The sequence below is a fragment of the Dipodomys spectabilis genome, unplaced genomic scaffold (assembly GCF_019054845.1).
Source record: "Dipodomys spectabilis isolate Male_0828 unplaced genomic scaffold, ASM1905484v1 ptg000018l, whole genome shotgun sequence".
Taxonomy (NCBI): Eukaryota; Metazoa; Chordata; class Mammalia; order Rodentia; family Heteromyidae; genus Dipodomys; species Dipodomys spectabilis.
The window spans coordinates 21,474,100-21,495,695 of NW_024870695.1; the positions used below are offsets into that span (position 1 = coordinate 21,474,100).

The 21,596-nt window shown below is 45.8% G+C and overlaps 1 protein-coding gene across 6 annotated transcripts in view; it reads left to right on the forward strand.

Annotated features, from left to right (window-relative positions):
* Msi2 (musashi RNA binding protein 2) overlaps window positions 1-21,596 on the forward strand; it is a 369,453-nt gene that overhangs the window by 232,372 nt on the left and 115,485 nt on the right. For all 6 annotated transcript variants that reach the window (XM_042670695.1, XM_042670704.1, XM_042670685.1 and 3 more), the window contains exon 7: window positions 10,011-10,059. In XM_042670695.1, the coding sequence (XP_042526629.1) occupies window positions 10,011-10,059 (49 nt within the window). The remainder of the gene's footprint in view (window positions 1-10,010; window positions 10,060-21,596) is intronic.

Here is a 21,596-nt window from a genome sequence, read left to right on the forward strand (position 1 = left end):
TCGGTCAGAGTCGTGGAGATCTATTTTGGCAATTAGCAGTTTAGTATTTGTTTAATGGGAATGCAAGAGAGTGTTACGGCACATCAGTGCTCCCCTAATGATTTTCCTCTCTCCTCTGGAGCTGGCAGGTTTGGGCCTTTTTCACGGTAGGTGAGGCCTGATGGGAGAGGTTGGAGTGGGGAGAAAAGAGCACTAGGCAACCTGCCTGCCACTCCCCTCCCCCCAGAGCACACTTGCATGCATGCGCGCACGCACGCACCAGCAACCAGCGCTGAAATGGGCCCCGGATTTCCAGAGCACAGCAGCCGCCACTCGAAGGAGCCTCACACAAGAGGCCGTTAGGCCAGATGCCATTTCCATGTGACAGCTGTCAGCCTGCCGGATCCAACTGCTTCTCAAACAGCTTGTGCCCAGTTTTTCCCAGTGCCCCTCTCTGTGGCCCCTCCTACCACTTCCCTTCCTTGGCCCCCTCCTATCCAAGCCCAGGCTTAGACAAGTGAGAGGATCAGAGAAAGCCTCCTGCCCCCTCCCCAGGGTGAGGCCAGAGCCCAGGGCTTTGTCTATACCCTAACATCAAGCTCCACCCCAGCCATAACCCCATGGGCAAATCGTTCTCTGCTGTGTTTGAGACAGGCCTCTTGGGACTGTTCCCCCAAGGATGAGTTGATCCTGTTAGTGGCTTCCCATGTTGTGACCCACTTGCAGAGGAAAGACACAGCACTGAGTGTGCATATGTGCATGTGTGAGGGGCAGCGAATAAGGCCAGCCTCTTACGATTAGTCTATTCCAAATCAGGCACTTCCTGGCTACAACTTGAGCCTTTCAGTCAACCCTAGGATGGGAGATTTGTGTTGCTGGTCCATGTCATCTCTCACTAGCTGAACCCTGGACTGTGTTCTAGGGCCCCTGTGCAGTTCTAGTTCCTGCTGTCAGCTCACTCCGGGTCTATGGGGAAGCCCAGTGATCTCCAGCTTTTTGATTTGCCTATCTAGAAGAAAGAGACCCCTGCATCATCCTGTTCATTTATCTTTCCAGTCATTCCCCTTCCTTCTGAGCCACTACAGCAATAGACACACCATCTTCTAAGGTTACCTAAACAGGTCTTTAACTGGTTTTGTGTGTGTGTGTGTGTTTTGTGGGTGTTTTTGTATAGGATTTTAAAGCAATATTTGTTGGTTCATCCAACAGACAATGACACTACACTAAGCCGTAGGGATTTTTAAAATAGAGAGCACAATTAAGTGAGACCAGTAGGGGTAGGAGATGGAAGGGACACATCCAATTTTAAATCCTGGCTTCACTGTTTATATGATCCCAGGCAAATCACTTAATCTCAACAAGCCACAATTTCCTCACCAATAAAATGGGTGTGATAGTATCTACCTGCAAGCTGCAAGAATTAAATGAGCTTTGCAAATTGCCCATTAAACTCCAGTAAGTGGTTGCTATTACAACAGTCATTACTGGAGAGAGGGGGGACATTTCATCACAAGAGTCTGATAAGTACTACTCCTATAGCCAGGATCACTTAGTGTGAGGCCTTGCCTGACAATCTCTGGGATAGAGTTGTATGGAGTCCCCACAGGCAGGTGTCCCTTTGTTACATTCATAACTGCTGTCTGGTAAATACTGGGTTTGGTTTTATTAAGTGGGAAAATGGATTGGCCACTCCAGAATCAAAAACAGCAAAAGTAAGAAATAAAAAGGGCTGACAAAGAAGGATTCTACTTGATAAGAGATAGAATATTCTGGTCACAGAACGCTTTTTTGAGGAGCCTTTTTTTAAAAAAACTAAGTAAACTCTTGCTATTCAATTAAGAGAAATGGGTAAGAATTAAAACAAACTAGTAGTTATTACAAACTAGATTTTTTTTTTAACTGTAAAATGTCCAGGCAGCAACTAGGACAGGACCCTAAGGGTGCCACCATTGCTCCAGAACCACAGGCAGCAGGAAGTCAGGGACTGGCAGGTGAGACTTGGGCTTCTGGACCCAGCCTCTGGCAGTTCTCCAACAACCAGTAAGGAAACTGAGGCTCAGAAAATTGGCGATAAGTGGTAGAGCACCAGCTTTGAGTGAAAAAAAATGAGAGCCAGAGGCCTATTACACATGCACGCACGCGCGCACGCACGCATATGCACACACACCTATTATAATCCTCATGGAAATGTTAGTGGCAGTGGGAAAAGAAACAGTTTTCTTCAGTTTTTCTTAAAATTCTAGGTTCTGTTATTGGTCCTTCTGAGCTACTTTAAGACTTCTGTCTTTCTTGGCCTAAGACCTGGACAAGGTCAGGGGAGCCCCCAGAAAACAATATGTGGCAGGGAGCTGGGCTGGTCCTTAACCTTTAGCATCCTACCTATGAGTGGCCAAAGGTCTACCAATGTGGGCCTTTTAATGTTGGGTCCATCCATCAGTACACATGTCCCATCAGCTGCATTGGCCATTTATGAGTGTGTTTCTTTGCCTTGGTGGCACCTGGATCGCTGGAGAGTTTGAAAAGATCCTCTTCAGAGTCCCATCCATAGTGACAACTTAAAAGGCTGGTATGACCTGGGCGGCAGGTGTTTCAACAGCTCCTAAGGTGCTTCTGGAGGCAGACCAGGCTGAAAACACTGACCCTAGAGTTCAGCATGAACTAGTGGGATTTTCTGGCCTACTTTTTCTCTCCATTCTGCCTTTTGGGTGGTGTTAAAAAGAGACCCACCCAGCCCGTTGTGAGACTGGAACATACTGGAAAGTCCTATATCAATAGACTGGACATCACTAAGCAAGCCTTATGGCAGAAGCTAGGTTTTGTCTGTGACCAGGCTGGCAGGGTAAGAGTGAAGAGCAGGTCTTCCTGTGTTCTGAAATAAAGCAGCCCATGGCTGTTGACACTGCAGAGGCTTCAGCACCTGTGTCCTGGGTGGTCCCACCACATCAAACAGCTGTCTGCTCTGAAGCATTAATGCCTGGAGTTCATGGAGCGTACATAATAAGGCCTATAAGCCCTACGCACTAAACATCATAGTCAACATTTGAGGGTGTTTATTTAAACTAACACTTGAAGCGTTTGAGTGGGAGCAGGAAACAACATTCAAGGGCATATGTTCTGGGGGTGTTGGAAGAGCCTGTTTCTCCTCTTCCCTCTCCTCTCCCTCCTTTTAGCTGGCCAGTTGATTTAAGGTCCATTTGAAGTGCCATTTCCTGCTTTGTTCCTGATATGGATGATATGTGGGTGTATTTGTGTCCTAGGAGGAATAGGAAATTTCTTAGGGCAAATGTTGACCACAGCAAAGCCCTGGAACAGCCTCACAGAACAAAGTTGGCAAAGGACTGATGGAGGAGCTCAGTGCTCCCAGATGTTGCCTTTACAGCTTCTGGGCCCATTTCCTCCATTCTGGGCAACATCCTTGCAAGGGAATCTTAAAGACCATCTCATACAGTTCCCTCCTTTCACAGATGGCTCTACTGGACAGGAAGAGGCAATGCCTTCTTCCCTAAGGTGCAGGTGGAGATGGGGTAGGAACTTGAGCCCCCTTACCAAGCTCTGCCCAGCACTACTTGCCTTGCTCAAGCTGTGCCTGGCACTTGCTGAGTCATTCTCTCCCCAGCTCTTTCCTCTTTAGCCTCCTTTGGGAAGAAGTTTTCTGAGTCCTCAAGTCAGCTCACCTTTACTCACCTCTATACTTAGAAAGCCAAAACTGCACAGCTTGGGGCAGAAGGAGGCAGGTCTAGGAGAATACACTCCAGGGTCACTCTCGGCAGCTGACCAACTGGACAAATAGAATTTTTGACCTTCTTTTCAACAAGCTTCATTGCATTGTGACTTTAAAGATTTCCTGTTGAGCCCGCACAGGAGCTGGGCTGGCTGCAGTCTTAACCTCTGGATATGATCAACACCATCTGGCTACTTCCAAAATCATCCAGCAAGAATGTCTGGCTTCCAGTAAATCTTTTGACTCATGCGAAAGAGGGTTCGCTCATTCATTAAATGAATTAGGATTAGAGAGGCATCACCCACTGACTTGAGTGGTAATTATTCCTGATTTTTCATGGTGCTCATTTAGTGAGGAATGTGCTTGCCAGTTGCTCTTGGCTTTTCTAGGATCTGTGTCTTCAACCTTGCTGCTGGAGATTTAAAGGAGATCTTCCACACCCTAGTTCCTCTGTCCAGGCTGCTTTGGAGTATAGAACCTGGTAATTTACTATCTAGCCCACTATTCAGCTCCTTTTCTTCTCCCTGCTTTTTTTTAAATCTTTAGTGTCATGTAAGATCTCCCCCCCTTTGAACAATTTTTTCCTTTTATTATTTAAGTAATGTACAATGGAATTGCCATTTAACAAAGCAATTTGTTAAATTGTCTTTTTAAAAAACAGGGAGGGGGGAGGGAGATGTTAATGGGTATCAGTGGCTTACAACTGTAATCCTAGCTACTCAAGGGGCTGAGATCTGAGGATCATGTTTGGAAGCCAGCCTGGGAAGAAAATCTGTAAGACTCTTGCCTATAACTAACCAAAAAAAAAAAAAAAAAAAAAGGAAAGAAAGAAGTGAAGCTGTGGCACAGGGTGGTAGAGTGACAACCTCAAGGAAAAACACAGAGGACAGCACCCAGGTCTTGAGTTCAAGCACAGGCAAAAAAAAAAAAAAAAAAACAACAACAACAAAACAATCTACAGTCACACAAATGCTTTGCAGTAAACCCCAGGACCTCAGTGGCAGACAATAATTGTCTATATATCATATGTCTGGAGAACCCTGGGAATGGTTCTGCTGACCTTGTCTGGCCTTGCTTACATGTTTTGGGGAGAAGATAGCTCTCAGCTCATCTAGGTTGGCCTCAGGACAAATCTTGGGGGGGGGGGGGTCTTTGCCTCCCCATGTATGTCCCTCATCTACCAGTAGGCCTACCCTGGTGTGCACAGGCCCAGGAGAGAACGTGCAGAAGCAAGCAAATCTTCTCAAAGCTAGGCCCCATGAGCCACTCCACTCTCTCCACCTCATTTTATTACTACCATACATTAAGTCCAGATGCAAGGGATGGGGAGAGAAATTGCAGAATTACAGAGTAAAGTATGTAGGCCATCAATAGAATCAGTCTCCCATAGAACTGTGTGATTTGCCTCTTATTTGTACTTAGGTTGATGCTTTGTAAGTAGGGAATGACTAATAAATACAGGTTGCATAAAAGTAAATACAATTGCCATTAGCTCAATTTCCTAATCAAGATCGGTTGGCTACATGGTACAGACATTAACAGGAGCTTATCTGTTAGAAGGAAAGTTGATCATCAAAGTAGAATGTGAATCTGTCTTGGGTGCAGGGGCTGCTTGGCTAAGTCTTTCTTGTCATCTTTTCCTTCATGGGTCCTACCATCTGTGTGTGTGTGTGTGTGTGTGTGTGTGTGTGTGTGTGTGTGTGTGTGATTGTGTTTGATTGTGTGCATGCGCACACGCACATGTGCTAGAGTTCAAGGCCTAGGCTCCACCCTTTTTGCTGGTTAGATGGAGATGAAATTCTCACAAACTTTCTTGTCCAGGTTAGCTTCGAACCACGATCCTCAGATCTCAGCCTCCTGAGTATCTAGGATCACGAGTGTGAGTCCCTAGCACCCAGCTCCACCATCATTTTTAAGATGTTAAAATATAACTATCCAAGAGAAGTGAGGAACAAAGAAAAGGGATCACCACACTGCAGTGGGTCATCCAGAAAAGAGGTTTTGTTCTGTGTGTTGAAGAGCAAATGCATGTTAGAGGGAGCCAGCTCTGTCTAGTGTCTTTATTTTTTGTCTTGTTTCTCTCTCAGAGTAGAACAGAGAAAGAAGGGGCCACCATCCACTAGCTGCATTAGCAGCACCTGGGAGAAGTTGGAAACACAGATGCTATTGAACTGGATTCTGAGAGGTAGAGGTGGAAAGAAGATGAATGGGATAGTAAAGCTGCTGGTTGACGATGTTGAAAAGCCTTTTCCAACACTAGTGGCCCCAAGACTAGCAGTGTGGCTCCTTTTACCCTTGACTCACACCCTACTGTATATGCCTAGTTTATACCTTGCCAGAGTTTGAAATATTCGGGTGCTTAGGCCCTGCTGGTGTCAGGGCAAAGACCAGGGTATCCCATTCCCAGCCATTCACCTGAAAGATAGTTGACCTCATATTTTCATTCTGGAAGACACTGTTAAGGACACTAGGGCTCCTTGTCAACCTGCTTTGGTCATTATAAAGTGTCTCAAGGTTGGAATAATTTTGTCTCTCCAGAAGACCAGGCTCCTGTGGGACAAAGCAGGCTGAGGTTCACACATCCCTGTCCTCCTCTGGCCCTTAGGAGGCTCACAAGACCACTAGGCTTACTGGTGTCACACCTGGTACAATGAAACCTATAAGGTGGCAATGTGAAGACAGTATCCAGAAAACTAAAGGGCAGTGTTAATCACAGGGAAGAGCATGTTTTCTCTGGGAGTATTTAACAAGTGAATGGTGTTTGTTACCCTCCTACCCCTCTGTGCTATCCTAGACCTTGAATGTGAGCTGGCCTGTGTGTTAATGTTGGTAACTGTTCAGCCATCTCGTTTACCTGGGTTTCACAAGGGTGTTTGCGTGTGCACTCATGTGAGACAGAGTGACTGAGATTGTTATGGGTTTGCTGGCTCCTGGGCTATTACCAGTTACCTCAACTGTGCCCCTTTTTTCCCCTTAATGGAGACTCACACAAGCTGCTTCTGTTTGATTCACACAGAACCGTGAGAAACAGGCCCGTATGTGAGGCCCGTGTTTTTCATTCTATTCAGTCTTTGTATATTCAAATTCTCCTAGTTTCAGCTCTTGCTGTTCTGCCAGATTTCCATCGCATTGATGGCTTCTCTGAATTAATAAGTGTTTTGCAGCCGCTGAAAAGTTTTCACCCCACCAGCACTGGGACTTATCCATATTGATTTTTTTCCCCTTTCTCTTTCCTCTCTAGCTACTTCTTAGATGTTGCATTTTGTAAAGTGTTAATAGAATTTTTTTTTTCTTTTGCCCTGACACTATTCAGGAGGTCTTTGCAAGTCCCATAGTACAGCTGGACTACAGAGGAAAGAGCTCTCTATTCTTTAGGACAATAGTTGCCCCCTAAACACACTGCGATCCTCCCCCACGATCGCCAGGGTAGAGTGAGTGTTGGAGGCTTTGTAAGAAAGCAGCCAATTACTCACTGCTGAAAAGGAGTTTGGAAAATGCATTTTTTTTTGTTAAAAAAATTCAAAGTATTTATTTCCTAAGGGGATCTGATTCTCAGTACCAAAACATGGCCAACACAGAAGGGAAGCTGTTTTCCTTACTGTTAGGCATTTTCAGCTCAAAATAAGGACTTGGCATTCATTCAGAGAACATGGAGATGGGTGTGAAGCAGCAGATGTCACATTTACCTTCACTGTCCCAGCAGGTCTCACCCCCAACACACACACACACGCGCGCGCGCGCGCACGCACACATGCACCCTGGGCATCAGGATTCATATCTCATCCCAGGGTCTGAGTCTAGGATGCCATATGCTCTAGTGTGACTACTCTGTGTGCAAACACACCGGTTGATCTTATGGTGGTTTTGCTTGAGTGGTGCATGGGAGGCAGAACGGCTGTTGTGTGTATGGCCTCAGCAGGTGCCTGGGGGGCTCTTCAAGCCTGCCAGGCATGGGCATCTGGGAGGGGCCAGGAGAAGGAACCCACTCAAGTGATCTGCAAAGTATCAGCGCCTGCTCCTGCCAGCTGGTGCCTGAGAGAATGAGGGCAGCACCCTGACTGGGGGAGGAGTTACCAAGCAAGGCCATTCTCCCTCCTACCCCCATCCCCTGCACATGACTACAGGAGTGGGGACCAGAAGGGGAAGGCCTCAGGAGCCTGTTTGTTCAGGCTTGGTTGCTTAGCAACAAAAGGGGGCCCTGTCTCCAGGAGTTTTTTAAGCTAGGCCAAGTCCCTTCAAGATTGGTGATGGCCTTGCCTACCCTTTCTTCCATCCTTACCTGGACTTTTTGCTCTTCTCTACATTATATCTGATAGCATCTAGAAAAATAGATTTGAGTTGTCCGTAGGCGCTGTTTTAAACCTTGTTTTCTTGCTTCTCCCAGTGTCTTCTCCTAAGTTGCAGCTCATAGTCTGGGAGGAGTGAAGAGTGAATAGCCTGGGATTCCTTTTCTCAGCTGGCTTAGCTCAAGCCTCCAGGCTCATTTATGAGCCTTTGAGCACAAATCAATGATTCTCAGTCCTTCCTAGCTACATCCACATGTGGGAAAATGCTCCCAGGACAGAGCTCTCTGGCTGACACTTTTCCACCCATAACCACATAAGTTGGGTTGTATTTCTGCTGCCAGTCAAGAGCAGGCTGCTCACAAGAGCAGACCAGGTACTTTAGCTAAATAGCTGATGAGTTAAGACAAATACCTAGGCTAAATAGATACTGTGTGGAATAAAGAATTTGATTTAAAACAAAAGGAATGGATTCTGAGGCAGACGTGGTTCATTAAGTATTGAGTTTCTGAAATCTACTTGCCAATCAAGTGTGACTCCTGAAATCTTATTGTTAGAAACTCCCAAAGTGATTGCAAGATGCTAGAAACATCAGAATCATTGTGGGTTTAAGGGCAGACAGAAATTGTTCTTGGTATTTTCTTCTCTTTGTTGGTTTGGCAAAGGTCCTAGGATCAGTACATTTGTTTGCCATAGCTGCCATAGTAAGTACCACAGAGTAGTTCCAACAACAGAAGTCTATTTTTTCATAATTCTGGAAGCTAGAATCCAATACAGTACAGTTGGTTTCTGCTGAGGCCTGTCTATCCTTGGCTTGTAGGTGACTTATCTTCTGAATGTGACTGTCTTCTTCACCCTAATTATCTCCCTCGAAATACAGTCAGACTCTTAACTCCAATTAACCACTGAAAACCAGAAGTGGCACTGTGGCTCAAAGTAGTAGAGCACTAGCCTTGAGCAAAAGAGCTCAGGGACAGAGCCCAGCCCTGAGTTCAAGCCACATAACCAGCCCCCCCCCCCAATAAAAGTATCTACACAGTATTGGGGAATCAGGATTTCAGTATATGAATTTTAGGGAGCATAGTCTGTCCCGTAACAGTTAAGTTGAAGTCTCATTGATAACTGGAAACAATGTAAAGAATCATCAGAGGGAAATAACTAAGCTTCTTGCCCTATGAAATCATGCTGTGATCAGGATAGTATTCATAGTAGGGTGCAGGTGACTCAGGCCTATACTTCTTGCTACTCAAAAGGCTGAGATCTAGAAAATCATAGTTTGAAAAGTTTATGCAGAAAAGCCTGTGAGACCCTGTCTCTAAAATAACCAGCAAAAAATCAGGGCTGGAGTTCTCAAGGGATAGAACCCAAGCGATCAAGCAAGCTGAACAAGCACAGGGCCCTGAATTCAAACACACCAGTACCACAAAAAGAAAAAAAGAGCTGTGGCTTACCCCTGTAATCCTAGCTACTCAGGAGGCTGAGATCTGAAAATCTTGGTTCAAAGCCAGCCTTAGCAGAAAACACTGTGAGACTCTTATCTCTAATTATTAATTACCCCCAAAGGTGGAAGTGGAGCTGTGGCTCAAGTGGCAATAAAGCTCAGGGACAGCACCCAGGCCCTGAATTCAAGCCCCAGGACCCACCAAAAGAAAAAAAGAGAAAAGAAAAAGAAAATAATGATATAGTAAGTAAGCTGTAATAAGTTTGCAGTATTCAAGATAGTTTAACGTTACTTGTTAAAGCATGAAACGAAGAGAATTCTATATACAATACACTGTAAGCCATATTAAAATAATCAGATACTTTTTAAAGTAAATAATAAAGGAAAATATACCATGTGTTAGCTATAGTACTAGGCAGAAAGATGCACAATTACATTCTTTTTTTCTTTTTTTTTTTTTCAAATCTTCTTTAGGGAACCACTATTACACCTATAGTGGAAACTACCACTTCCACCCCCCACTGTTTATAATGTTGTATGCGTTTTGTGGAAATCCCTAAAGCTGTCTCTCTTTTGTATTTTGCAGGTGGAGGATGCGATGCTGATGTTTGATAAAACCACCAACAGGCACAGAGGTAAGATGCCCCAGCTTGAGAAAGTTGTCCCTACACTCTCTTGCTGGCCTCTGTCACTGCTCATGTCCAGTCCCACTAACTAGGATTCCAGGAAGAATCCCAAAGCAAGCAGGAACTGGTGGCCATCTGTTGAAGGTCTCCATTAATGGACAGCCACCTTAGCACGGAGAATCCAGATACAGATCATTAAAACCCCCATCCATTTTTGGCTTGGGAACTCTGACTGGATACAGCCACACTCAACACACACATTTCTAATCCAGACTTTCTTAATTCTTTGTTAACTTCAGCGCTAAGTGATTGTGGTGGAAATTATTTGTAGTAATTCCTCAATTTGTACTGATGAAGGTAGTTTAGATGCAGACTATCTAGAGAGAGAGAACCTGGTGTTGTTAGTTTGCTGAGTACAGCAGTTAGAGATGGAGCAGTCCCTTGTGGTACTTCAGAATGTGTAGGGACAAGTGTACTGATTTGTCGACTCTCTTGGTTCCTCCTGTCCTATTCATGTTAAAGAAAATGGATGCCAATCGGGGATCCCAGACTTATAAAATGTTGTGTGGTCGAGCTCTCCTTGGGAAAGGATCCCTAGCATTGAACTTGTCAAAGGGGGCCCTGACCTCCCCTCCCAACAGAACATGTTAAAATTATTGTCTTGAAAAATAAAATTGAAAGAATCTAGAAAATCTTCCCTAGAGGTAGTAGAGTCAAAGAAGATTATGACATAGCATTCCATTCTTCTGTTCTCCAGGAGCATTAGGTTTCTTGGGTCCCTATTAACAGAGTGTTAATGAGAGTGGAGCCTCAGAAAGCTAAGGTGTGGGGGTAGGAAAGGGTGTAGGGCATTTTTCTGAAGGTGGTAGGGAGCTGCTAGTGAGCCCAGTGAGCTATGTTTCCTTGCCACTTGGATTGCATTTAGATGTTTCTCTCGTTGTTTGCTTTCTTGCTATCACCTATGATTAGAAGCAGTTACCCAGCATTGACTGTGCATCTTTCCTGTTTGAAGAAGGCAGCTAATAAGCAAAGGGGAGGAAGCAATGAAGGGGGATGTCGGGGTTTGGCTGGCAGAGTGGGAGAAGGACAGGTGTGTCCTGATTGTGCCCGGTCACCAAGCATCTCGTGCCCATCTACAGTGACCTCAAGATGGGAAAATGAGAATTGGGTGGCCTACAGGGGTGGCGAGTGTTTATGGAGGGAAGAGATGGGAAGGGGTAGGGGTGAGGAGTAGGGAAAGACAAAGAGAGGAAAAGCATGCAAATTTCAAATATCTGGTTGTGTCCACCAAGTTGCTTTAGAGGGAGAGGAGGAAGGTAATGCTGTGATGGGAAATTTGTGAATGTCCTTGGCCATTGTCCACATTATGGTTTCCAAAGTACCAAGCCAAGCATGGTGGTCTATGTATTGTAATCCTAGGTACTCAGGAAGCTGAGATCTGAGGATCATGGTTCCAAGCCAGCCCAGGCAGAGAATTCTGTGAGACTCTTAATCTCTAATTAACCACTAGAAAACCAGAAGTGGTGTTGTGGCTCAACATAGTAGAGCACTAGCCTTGAGCAAAAGAGCTCAAGCCCTGAGTTCAAGTACTATGACCGACCAAAAAAAAAACAAAGCAATAGCAGAAGTGCAACTTCCTTGTTGCATCTTCTAAGTTGACCTTCTCAGCAGCCATTGGAAGGTTGTATGACGTTGGGCGAAAGCACCTTTTTTATGTCTGGGTTTATTCATGTGTAAAATGGGAATAATAGTAGTACCTCCTTACTGGGACTGTTGGGGTGGAATGCTGAGTGTCAATTATGCATCAGGGTTAGCTCTTGTTACCGTTATGACTGTCCCTTCTGTTTTGTGGGTGTGATAAACCCAGGTTCAGGGATTGTAACTTACATATCCCAGCACAGCCTCAACCCTTAGACTGCCTTCCAAATACTGTTCTTTCTGTGTTATGGCCAGATGGGAAGGGTTTGGTAAGAAGAACATTTTCATCCTTTATTTTTCAGGGTTGTAGTGCCCATCTATGTAGCATTCAGTCTTTACTGTTAGAAATCATAATTGTAGATGATTTTGGAGCAGCATTCAAGCAGTATTAGCGGTCTTCCCTTCCTTTCTTCCCTCACCCTCCCTTCTTTACTTCCTTTCCTTGTGTTGGTGATCTGATTCTGGGCTTCTCGCTGCTGAGCATAGGTTGCACCACTGAACTCCAGCCCCAGGCCTGTGGCTTCCTTTTTTTGATGATCAATGGAAAGAAGTGTTTTTGATCTGCTATGCTAAGACCTTCTACTGTGTCATTTTGTCATCAACCCTCACAGCTGATTAGGGATGGAGGTTTGTTGTCATCTAAGGAACCTGAGAGGGCTGAAGGCTTGTGGAGGTCACACTACTAGGCTCTGACAGAGGTAGATTCTTACTCAGTGGCAGACTTCTGGATAAGTTGTCCCTTACTGTTAACCAAAGCCCTACTGCTGGACACAAGGTTGCTCCTATTTTCAGTTTCCAAAGGAGAGGAATGCAAGAAGGCTAGAGTTGGGGCCCATCTGTGTGGAGGAGGTAGAGAAAGGTCGAAGCTACTACACAGTGCTCAGGGAAGCCTGAGGACGTTCTTGAAGGCTCTCCTGAATCCAGACTTCTGCAGGACACTGTGGACAGGAAAGCAGGCAGAGCCTGATGTGTGCATATTCCTGCCCCAACCCCAGCAAAGAAGGGCCAGTGCAAACATCCAATTGCTCTACCAGAAATTAAGGCCCCTGTCCTGGTTACAGGATCAGCGCAATGCAGCTATATGGTTGTGGAACCTAGAACAAGAGGAGAAACATAGAGCCTCTTATTAAAACATGATAGAAGAATCAGGTGTCAAGCTGGGTGCCAAGGGCTCATGCCTGTAATCCTAGCTACTCAGGAGGCTGAGATCTGAAGATCGTGGTTCAAAGCCAGCCTGGGCAGGAAAGTCTGTGAAACTCTTAATCTCCAGTTAACGGCCAGAAAACTGGAAGTGGTGGTAGAGCGCTCACTTTGAGCTGAAAAGCTCAGGGACAATGCCCAGGCCCAGAGTTCAAGCCCCACAACCGACAAAAAAAAAAAAAAAAAAAAAAAGAATCTGGTATCAGTGGCTCATGCTTTTAATCCTAGATACTTGGCAGGCTGATCCAGAGGATTGTACAATGTTTGAGGACAGCCAGGCAGATTTGATCTCCAAAATAACTGACCAAAAAAGTAGGACCGGAGGTGTGTCTCAAGTGGTAGAGTGCCAGCTTAGAATGTATGAGGCGCACACCACAAATACCACCAAAAAATAAAGCATCAGGGGGAAGGCATGCCAAGACGTTTCTAGAAGAAAAACTTGGGATCTACCTTCGCCCCTCCCCACCCCCCCCCCCCCAACCCCTCCATCCCTGTTTCCAGTGTTGTTTCTGCACAAGTGGAAGCTTTAGGCCAAATATACCTTCTAACCCCTCAAAATAGTCTAGGAGGAATTTTCTTTTGGGCTTGAGTTTGAACTCTGCCTCACTTATACCAGAGCTTCCTTCCCAGCCCTCAACCATCTCAGCTTCTTCCTTTAAAATTATGGGCACTGAGGAATCCAGGGCCTAAAGTGTGTATCAGGACTTAGATTCTTACCTGAGGCATTCCAAGATAAAGTCCTTTAAAAAGTCTGTGTGTGAGAGGGAGTGGGGGTGTTGTTGTTTAGTACTGGTACTGGGGCTTGAACACCGAGCTTCATGATCTCACGTGGCTTTCTCACTCAAAACTGCTTCTGGCTTTTTGGTGGTTAATTGGTATCCCATGGACTATTCTGCCCATACTGACTTTGAACCTCGATCCTCAGATCCTAGCCTCCCAGACTGCTAGGATTACAGGTGTGAGCAATTGCTCCAGGCAGGGTATCCCTGACAACTCTGTACTGGGCTGAGCTTCCAGGAAGCTCACTACAAAGTGCTTTTGAATGGAGACTGTGGCAAAACTGGTCTGGGATGCTTTCTGAAATAGGGAGGCCCTTTTCCTGCTCCAGGAGAGGTAAGAAGTCAGCTCTGTGCCTACATGATCTATCACTGGATGTAACACCACCCTTCCCACCTTCTACTTCTCCTTATCTCATCCCTCCCCCTACTCTCTACAGGAAGCTGGTTTGACCTGGGTTTTCTGCTGAAGAAATTCCACAGGGACCATTCTCAGGCATTTCCAGTGACTGCTCCTCAATCCTGAAAGGGGTCTGAGCATCCTGTCACAATTCCCACCCTGGCCTCAGCTGTCATGGCTTCATAGCTGTCTAAACGTATACTTGAACCATCTCAGTAGAAACAGACATCACTTTCCAAGCAGTGAACATAGTGCTGGAACAGCATGGTTGCCTACAGCTCCTGGGGCTGTTTGATGGCCAACATCTGTAGGTGAGCTGTGCAGCTCAGAGGCACACACGAGTAGAAGCAGAGTTGGGACATCAACCCAGTCTGTGTGACCTGCAGCCCTGGCTCTTAGCCCCTGTGCAGACATGGTGCTGGGCAGTCATGCAAGCAGGAGAGTGGTGACTTTAGAGGCTGAGTACTTCCTTGTGCTTCTTTTTTCTCCACATCAACACTTCTTACTGGACCATGATACTCCTCCATTTCCAGATGGAGAAACTGTAAGTTTGGGGAATACTACATAGCAAGTTCCAGACAAGGAACTGAGCTAGTGGTAGAAGCTGGGGGCCATCTTGGCCCTGAGCATCACTTCATCCCTTGGCCTTCCCTGAAGTGATTTGTGCTTAGAGGAGAGAGAGTGATGACTTCCCAATTTTCTCAGCGTCATTGCATTTGCTGAAAGTTGTTAGAGGTAGTCTGAAAAATATTGGGCTTATCATCAAAGGATTTAATCATCAGGGGGAAATTTGTTGCTTTATCCTTGCAAAACTCAAGACTTGATCTGAAACTCATCTTTAGGTATTGATCCCAGGGTGGGGCAGGGGAGGGGTGCTACCTGAGAGAGGAAACAGCCAAGCATTGTCCTTGGAGTGGAAAGGAGGAGGGAGGGGTAGAATCGCTCCTGCTCTCTTGTCCCCACACCCTCAGCTTTGTTGAGTAAGTGGAATTTGAGCATGTTGATTGCAGAAATAAGTCCAACGTTCACTTCCGTCTGGTGGGTCAGAGCCCCCTAGATGAGGGTCAATCCAGCTGTTCCTCCCTCTGACCCCAGGCCCTGGGTTCCTGAACCCTGCACTGCTGGGCCCCTCCAGGGGATAGCTGAATGGTTGGGAACCTATTGGGAAATGTGTGGGGAGTCTCTGAAGCTTATGCCATCTCCTGGGGAGGGTCCACTGGAGAAGGAATGGTCTCTGGCCCTGGACATCCCTGTGGCTGCCATTACCCAGCAGGCCTGTTTGCTGTGGAAGGTTGCCAGAGGCAAAGAAACAGGATACACTGAGAGAAAAAAATAAAGATTACCGTGATGGATGACTTCTCCCAACAGTTAGCAGTCACTTATTAACTGTAATGCTAATGGATTTGGGGAGGAGCAACAACTCCTGAGAGCCACCAGCCTCAAAGAAAAGGGCCTTTCCTCTGCACCAGCTGCAGCAGGTCCTTGAACAGAGGGGTCTTTTCCCAGGATGGCTGTGTCTTCTCACTGGAGAGGCCCATAGCGGGCAGATCCAGCCAGAGGAACTTTCCATAAACTTACCTTCAGGTCCAAGGCTATTGAACTCAGCCCTTGGCTTCTCCCTTAAAGCTTGCTCAGAGTCTCTGTCCCGAAAGCAGTTGGCCCAAATTTAAGGTCTCCATAATTTGTGTAATCAGTTTATTTACTAAAATGGTGCCAGGAAAGATGTAACTGAATCTGTGATAGAAGATAATGCTTTTCTAAGGAGAAAAAACAGCCCTTAATGTCTTGAATACCTGCCAGATACTCACTTTTGAAATTGACCTCTGAAGTCAGATTTAGTAACACCATATAAAGATGATTGAGCGTCTCACTGTAATTATTTGTTTATTGGTGCCTGTTTGTCAAAAACAGAGGAGGCATGTAAAAAAGAGTTAGACAGAGGCATAAATTGAATTGTTAAACACACACACACACAAAAAAAAGCTGTATATGGTGGTATATCTCTATAATCCAAGCACTAGGAGGCTGAGGCAGGAAGATCAAGAGTTTAGGACCAGTTTGGGTTATAGAAAGACACCCCTACCCCTACCCCAGCAGATCCGCACCCCTTGCCACCAGTTATCAAAGCATTTTTTCATTTGTGCGATGTCAAAGACAAAGTAAATGTTTTTCCCCCCAATGAGAACACTGTAACAGTCTGAATTTTACTTGCCTGAGGTAGAAACTGGCATTTACAAGCTGAAAATGGGACTTTGTGGGTTAGAAGAAGGGTGTTTGATAGAGATCACACCCAAGAGGGGTTTTTGGATAAGCTAAGGATAAGGTACTGTCTCTACTGGTTGTAACATTGGTTCTGACATGGTAAGAAGTCACCGTAAAATATACCAGTGTCCACATGCCCCACCTTTGGAATCTGAAATGAGATTTGCTGCTGGTCTGCCCTATTAGAATTATGCCAGTGATATTTTCCAACTGCTCCAGGCTGCATCCCCATAGTGCTAAGTACCCATCAAATCCTGCCCCATGTCTGAGATATATAAACAGGTTTATTGAAAACTTGTAAATCAGTGGCTGATAGTTACTAGTATTGATCCTAATTCTGTACCTGAATTGGAATCCAGTGGATAAGAAAGCAACTGTGTATCACAGGCCAACCCTGCGGAGGGTCTTGGCCTCACAGAGCTGTCAGAGTAGTTGTAGTATGATTTGGCCCTCAAACTTCCTGGTTGACCTCTTAGGCAAGCATGGGGTCTTGATGGGATTATAAAGACTGGATGGGCCATTGTCAGTGTGGGGCAGCTATTTAGGTAAGGAATTACCACACCAGAAATCTAGGAAAGAGTTGTCAGAATGGGATAGAAACTTAAGTCTCACAAAACTTTCTACAGTTAGACATTGATGGACAAGAGAGGTCTTAAAGGCCAGGAACAGTGGTGGCTTGGGGCACTATAAGAGATTCTGACAGCAGTGTTGTGTGCGGACTACAAGTTGGGCACACTTTGGTCAGAATGAGGAAGAGTTGTGGTGTACAGCAATAAATGGATATCCACTTCTCAGACCCCCAGGTTCAATTTTAACTGAGTGTATTTGAAAAGGGGGTGAGGTAAGCGAGGCATCGGTGGCTCATGCCTATAATCCTAGCTATTTCAGGAGGCTGAGATCTGAGGATCACGGTTCAAAGCCAGCCCTGGCAGGAAAGTCTGTGAGACTCTTATCTCCAATAAACCACTAGAAAACCGGAAGTGGTGCTATGGCTCAAGTGGTAGAGTGCTCGCCTTGAGCTGAATAGCGCAGGGACAGTGTCCAAGCCCAGAGTTCAAGCCCCACGACCGACCAGAATAAAAAAAGGGAGGGGGTGAGGTGCCCTCGATATGGCTTCACTCTTATCCCCACAACCTTGCAGTAGTGAGGGTGCGGGAGGGGTGGGGCGGGGGCACAGGCCCCCACTCTGAGTCCTCATTCAGAGTCCAGCTCCAGAGCTGTCTGTGCATTTTATTTTCTCATTAAATAAACACGATTAGCCTTCCTGAGAAATTGGTGCAAACATGACCTCACAAATAACCAATTAAAAGGGCAGGGTTGAAGGGGAACATGAATTTGAAAACATGTAGAGGAGGCCATTAGAGATTCCAGTAGATGCCCCAGTGCTGGCAACATCGATCCAAGACCTTAATTTTATTTCTGACAGGAAAGCAAGGAGTGCACTTTAATTTTTTTTTTCTTCCCCTGAGCTAACTCAATTCCGGAAGCACCCATTCCGGTGCTGTCTCTTGCGATATTAATCAACACAGTGGCTCGGGTTCTGTTCACCTGCTTTGCTTTGGAGCCACGGAGTCCTACAAAACCTCTCCTGTGCCTAGCAACAGGCCTGAGCCAGCGAAACAGGGGAGCCTGCAGAGCTGGGGGGGGAGGGTGGCAGTGGGGGGGGGCTGGTTTCCTGAGGGAGCCCAGTTTTCTTTAGCCTGAGTATAAATTGTAAACTTCTTTCCTTTGGAATAAAAGCCCTGGCATCAAAAGGGTGGTGAGCTAATGGCCTTCCTGCCTTCCCCTGGGCATGGCCCTCAGAGCAAGAGAAGGGAGTGGGCCCAGGGTCAGAACTTCATTGACCCAGAAGTGGGTTTTTGTGCAGGGGGACAATGAGCCTTTTGTAGCCTCTTGTTCCCATAGAGGCCCAGGCTGTGAGTCTCACCAGTGCTCTGTGAGCTGGGTGAGGGCAGAATGCGGAGGCCCAAAGGGGAAAGAGGCCTCTGCTTGGTGACTTGACCCCTTAGAGCCTACTAGGTCATGTAGGCTGAGTCAGAGGTCTCTGAAAGTCGTGGGCAGCTACTTCCCTATGGGCTTGAGGTTCCCAGAGGAGTTCTAGGGATTGTATGACTTTGGGCTTATTGCTGCTGTTGGAGCCTTGTGGGTCAGAGGGCAGACGCCAGACTATTTGTATCTCAATGTCTGCTCATGTCCCAGAAGGAGAAAGAGCCTAAGCTTTAGAAGCTGCTGTCTTTGGATTCAAACCCCAGCTTCTCCATGGCTCAGCGATCTCATGCAGGTAACTGTGTTTCCTATGGAGGTGAGATGGTCACCTGCTTAGGAGGAGGTCTGGGGTTCAACCACCTGTTCTTTCCCTGCCCACAAAAAAAACAAAACATCTATTTCCTCTCTCTCTCCCCCTCTCGCTCTCCCCCTCTGCCTCGATCTCTTCCCCCACTGCGTGTGTGTGTGTGTGTGTGTGTGTGTGTGTGTGTGTGTGTGTGTGTGTGTGTGTGTGTGTGTGTGTGTGTGTGTGTGTGTGTGTGTGTGTGTGTGTGTGTGTGTGTGTGTGTGTGTGTGTGTGTTACTGGGCTTAAACTCAGGGCCTGGACACACTTCCTCAGCTTTTTTGCTCAAGGCTGATGCTTTACCACTTGAGTCACAGCTCCACTTCTGGATTTTTTTTGATGGTTAATTGGAGATGAGTCTCATAGATTTCGCTGCCAGGCTAGCTTTGAACCATGATCTTAGCCTTCTGAGTAGCTAGGATTATAGGAGTGAACCACTGGCACCTGGCTAGTTTCATTTCTTTTTTCTTTAGTTTCTTTAGGCAAACAAAAATTTGCATGGAACTAGCCTTTACATACAACACATATGCTGATGTGTACATGGAGTATTCTACAAAGCTTGCCACAGAAACTAGAAATGGTTACAGTGGCACAGTGGTTAAGAACACATGGCTCTGGATCCAGGCAGTTGGAATCTAAGCTCTGTGGCTTAATTGCTGTGTCACCTTGGGCTAGCTCCTTAACTTCTCTGTGATGTAACCTGAGGCTTGCAGCATTTAATAAAAAAGAGAAGGTTAAGAAGCATCCTTGGCCATAATAAACACTCAATGTGTTTTATATACCAGTATACATGAATCCATAGATAAAAATGTACTTGTATAAAACTGTATAAAAAGTGGTTGTTTGCTTCTGAAAAGATTAAGTGACCAGAGAGGGAGAGAGATGGAGGGTGAGAGGAACCTTTTTTTTTTTTTTTTGGTTTTGTTTTGTAGTCTGATTTACCTTTTGAATTTTTGTCCCACGTGTGTTTATTATCTATTCAAACATTTACATTTTCACATAAGCTTTTAAATTCCATTCCAGTTTGAATTTGTCAGTGTGATGATGTGTGAACATACAAGAGAATTTTCTAAAGAAAGAAATCCTCCTCTAGGTACTTGTCCCAACACCTTGACACCATAATGTTGTCACATCTACCTTGTTCCTGGCATCTGTGTACATATTTTTCAAGTTGCATGCAGTTGCAGAGCTTATGCATCCTGGGTGTCTCTGACGCTGTGTGTGGCATGAAGAACATGTCTGGCCTCCCTGGAGACCAAGGCGGTCCCGAGCAGCAGACTTGATTGTGTGTAGTAGAGACTTCTTCACCTCCAAGTCGCCTCTGTCTTGTTCTTTCCATAAACAGAGAGTCAGGATGGATGGATGAGGATTTTCTGCGTAGTTTCTGCTCTTCTCAGGACAATGTGCTATTATTAGAATAGCAATCTGTCTCCCATCTGACTATTTGCTCCATTTCATCTAGCACCAGAGGACAAGGGGTCAGAACAGGGTAGACCCATCCAGAGTTCGGAGTACCCAAGTTAAGGTTAGTAAACATAGTTGGCTCTTGTGAGGGAAGTACAGAATCTTCCTCTGGGTCCTTGTCCATACCTTTAGAGATGAGGTCACACCCAGTGGACGAAGCTGGGGAACCGTCCAGCTGTGTAAGTGTTTAGACTAGTGTCACTCCTGGGTTCAGGTTCCACACACAGCTGTGTGAACTTCACTTTTCCCATCTGTTAGATGTACCTGGGAAGTTTAAGTGATAGAATATTTGTGAAGCATCCTAATGTTTAGGAGACTGTATTATTATTTCACTATAACTATTACTGTTTTCTTAAATAACACTGTGACCGGCATGACTTGGGAAATATAGCCTGAGGTTTGTTGACTAGAAACAATATTGACTCTTAAGAAGCAATTGGGGGCTGGGAAGGTGGCTCAGTGGTAGAGCGCTTGCCTTGCATGCCTGAGGCCCTGGGTTCGATTCCTCAGCACCACATAAGAAAAAAGAAAAAAGCCGGAAGTGGTGCTGTGGCTCAAGTGGTAGAGCGCTAGCCTTGAGCTGAAGAGCTGAGGGACAGCGCCCAGGCCCAGAGTTCAGGCCCCACGACCGGACCCCCCCCCCCCCCCAAAAAAAAAGAAGAAGCAATTGGCAGATGCTGTGGGGTTTTCTACACTGGAAGGTACTGTGGATTGAGTTGGGTCCTTGAAAAGTATGTGTTGAAGACCTATGCCCTCATACTTGAGTGTAATCATCTTTGGAAATAGATATGTATCTTTGGAGGTTAACCAAGTTAAAATGGGATCTTTCCAGAGTAGATTGATCCAGTGTTCCATGTGCAAAAAGACACATGTATGGCCATGTTTTCTCAGAAGCAGAGGCAGAGGCAGTGGTAGAACTGTAAACCAAGGAGAGGAGCAGAAAGACATAAACAGACTCTTCCCCAGAACCTTAAGAGAGCACTGCCTGCCAGCACCTGGATGTCAGCCTTTGATTTTACAAACAAAGACCAAATAAATTTCTGTTGCTTTCAACACTCCTCCCACCATCCCTACCCCCAATCTGCTAGAGCAGCTCTAGAGCCAAGCAGTGTTTTCTATAGGGTATACCTGTTTGTTCACCAATAAGCTGCAGTCCTGGTGGCCCCACACAGGCTTCTTTGTCTATGCCCTGCAACCCATTTCCTCCCTCCGTAAAATCATGTACAAGAGAAATTAGAGAAAATACTACTTCTGTAACTGATACCACAGCCCCACATCCTGATGTGGGTTGTGCCTTGCCCATGTCTATTTAGCCAAAGACCCCAAAATTGATTTTGTTGAAGATGGTCAATAGTTTTTGGGGGCACAGACACACATATACTCTCTCTTTCTCTCTGAGACTTAATTTTATTAGTC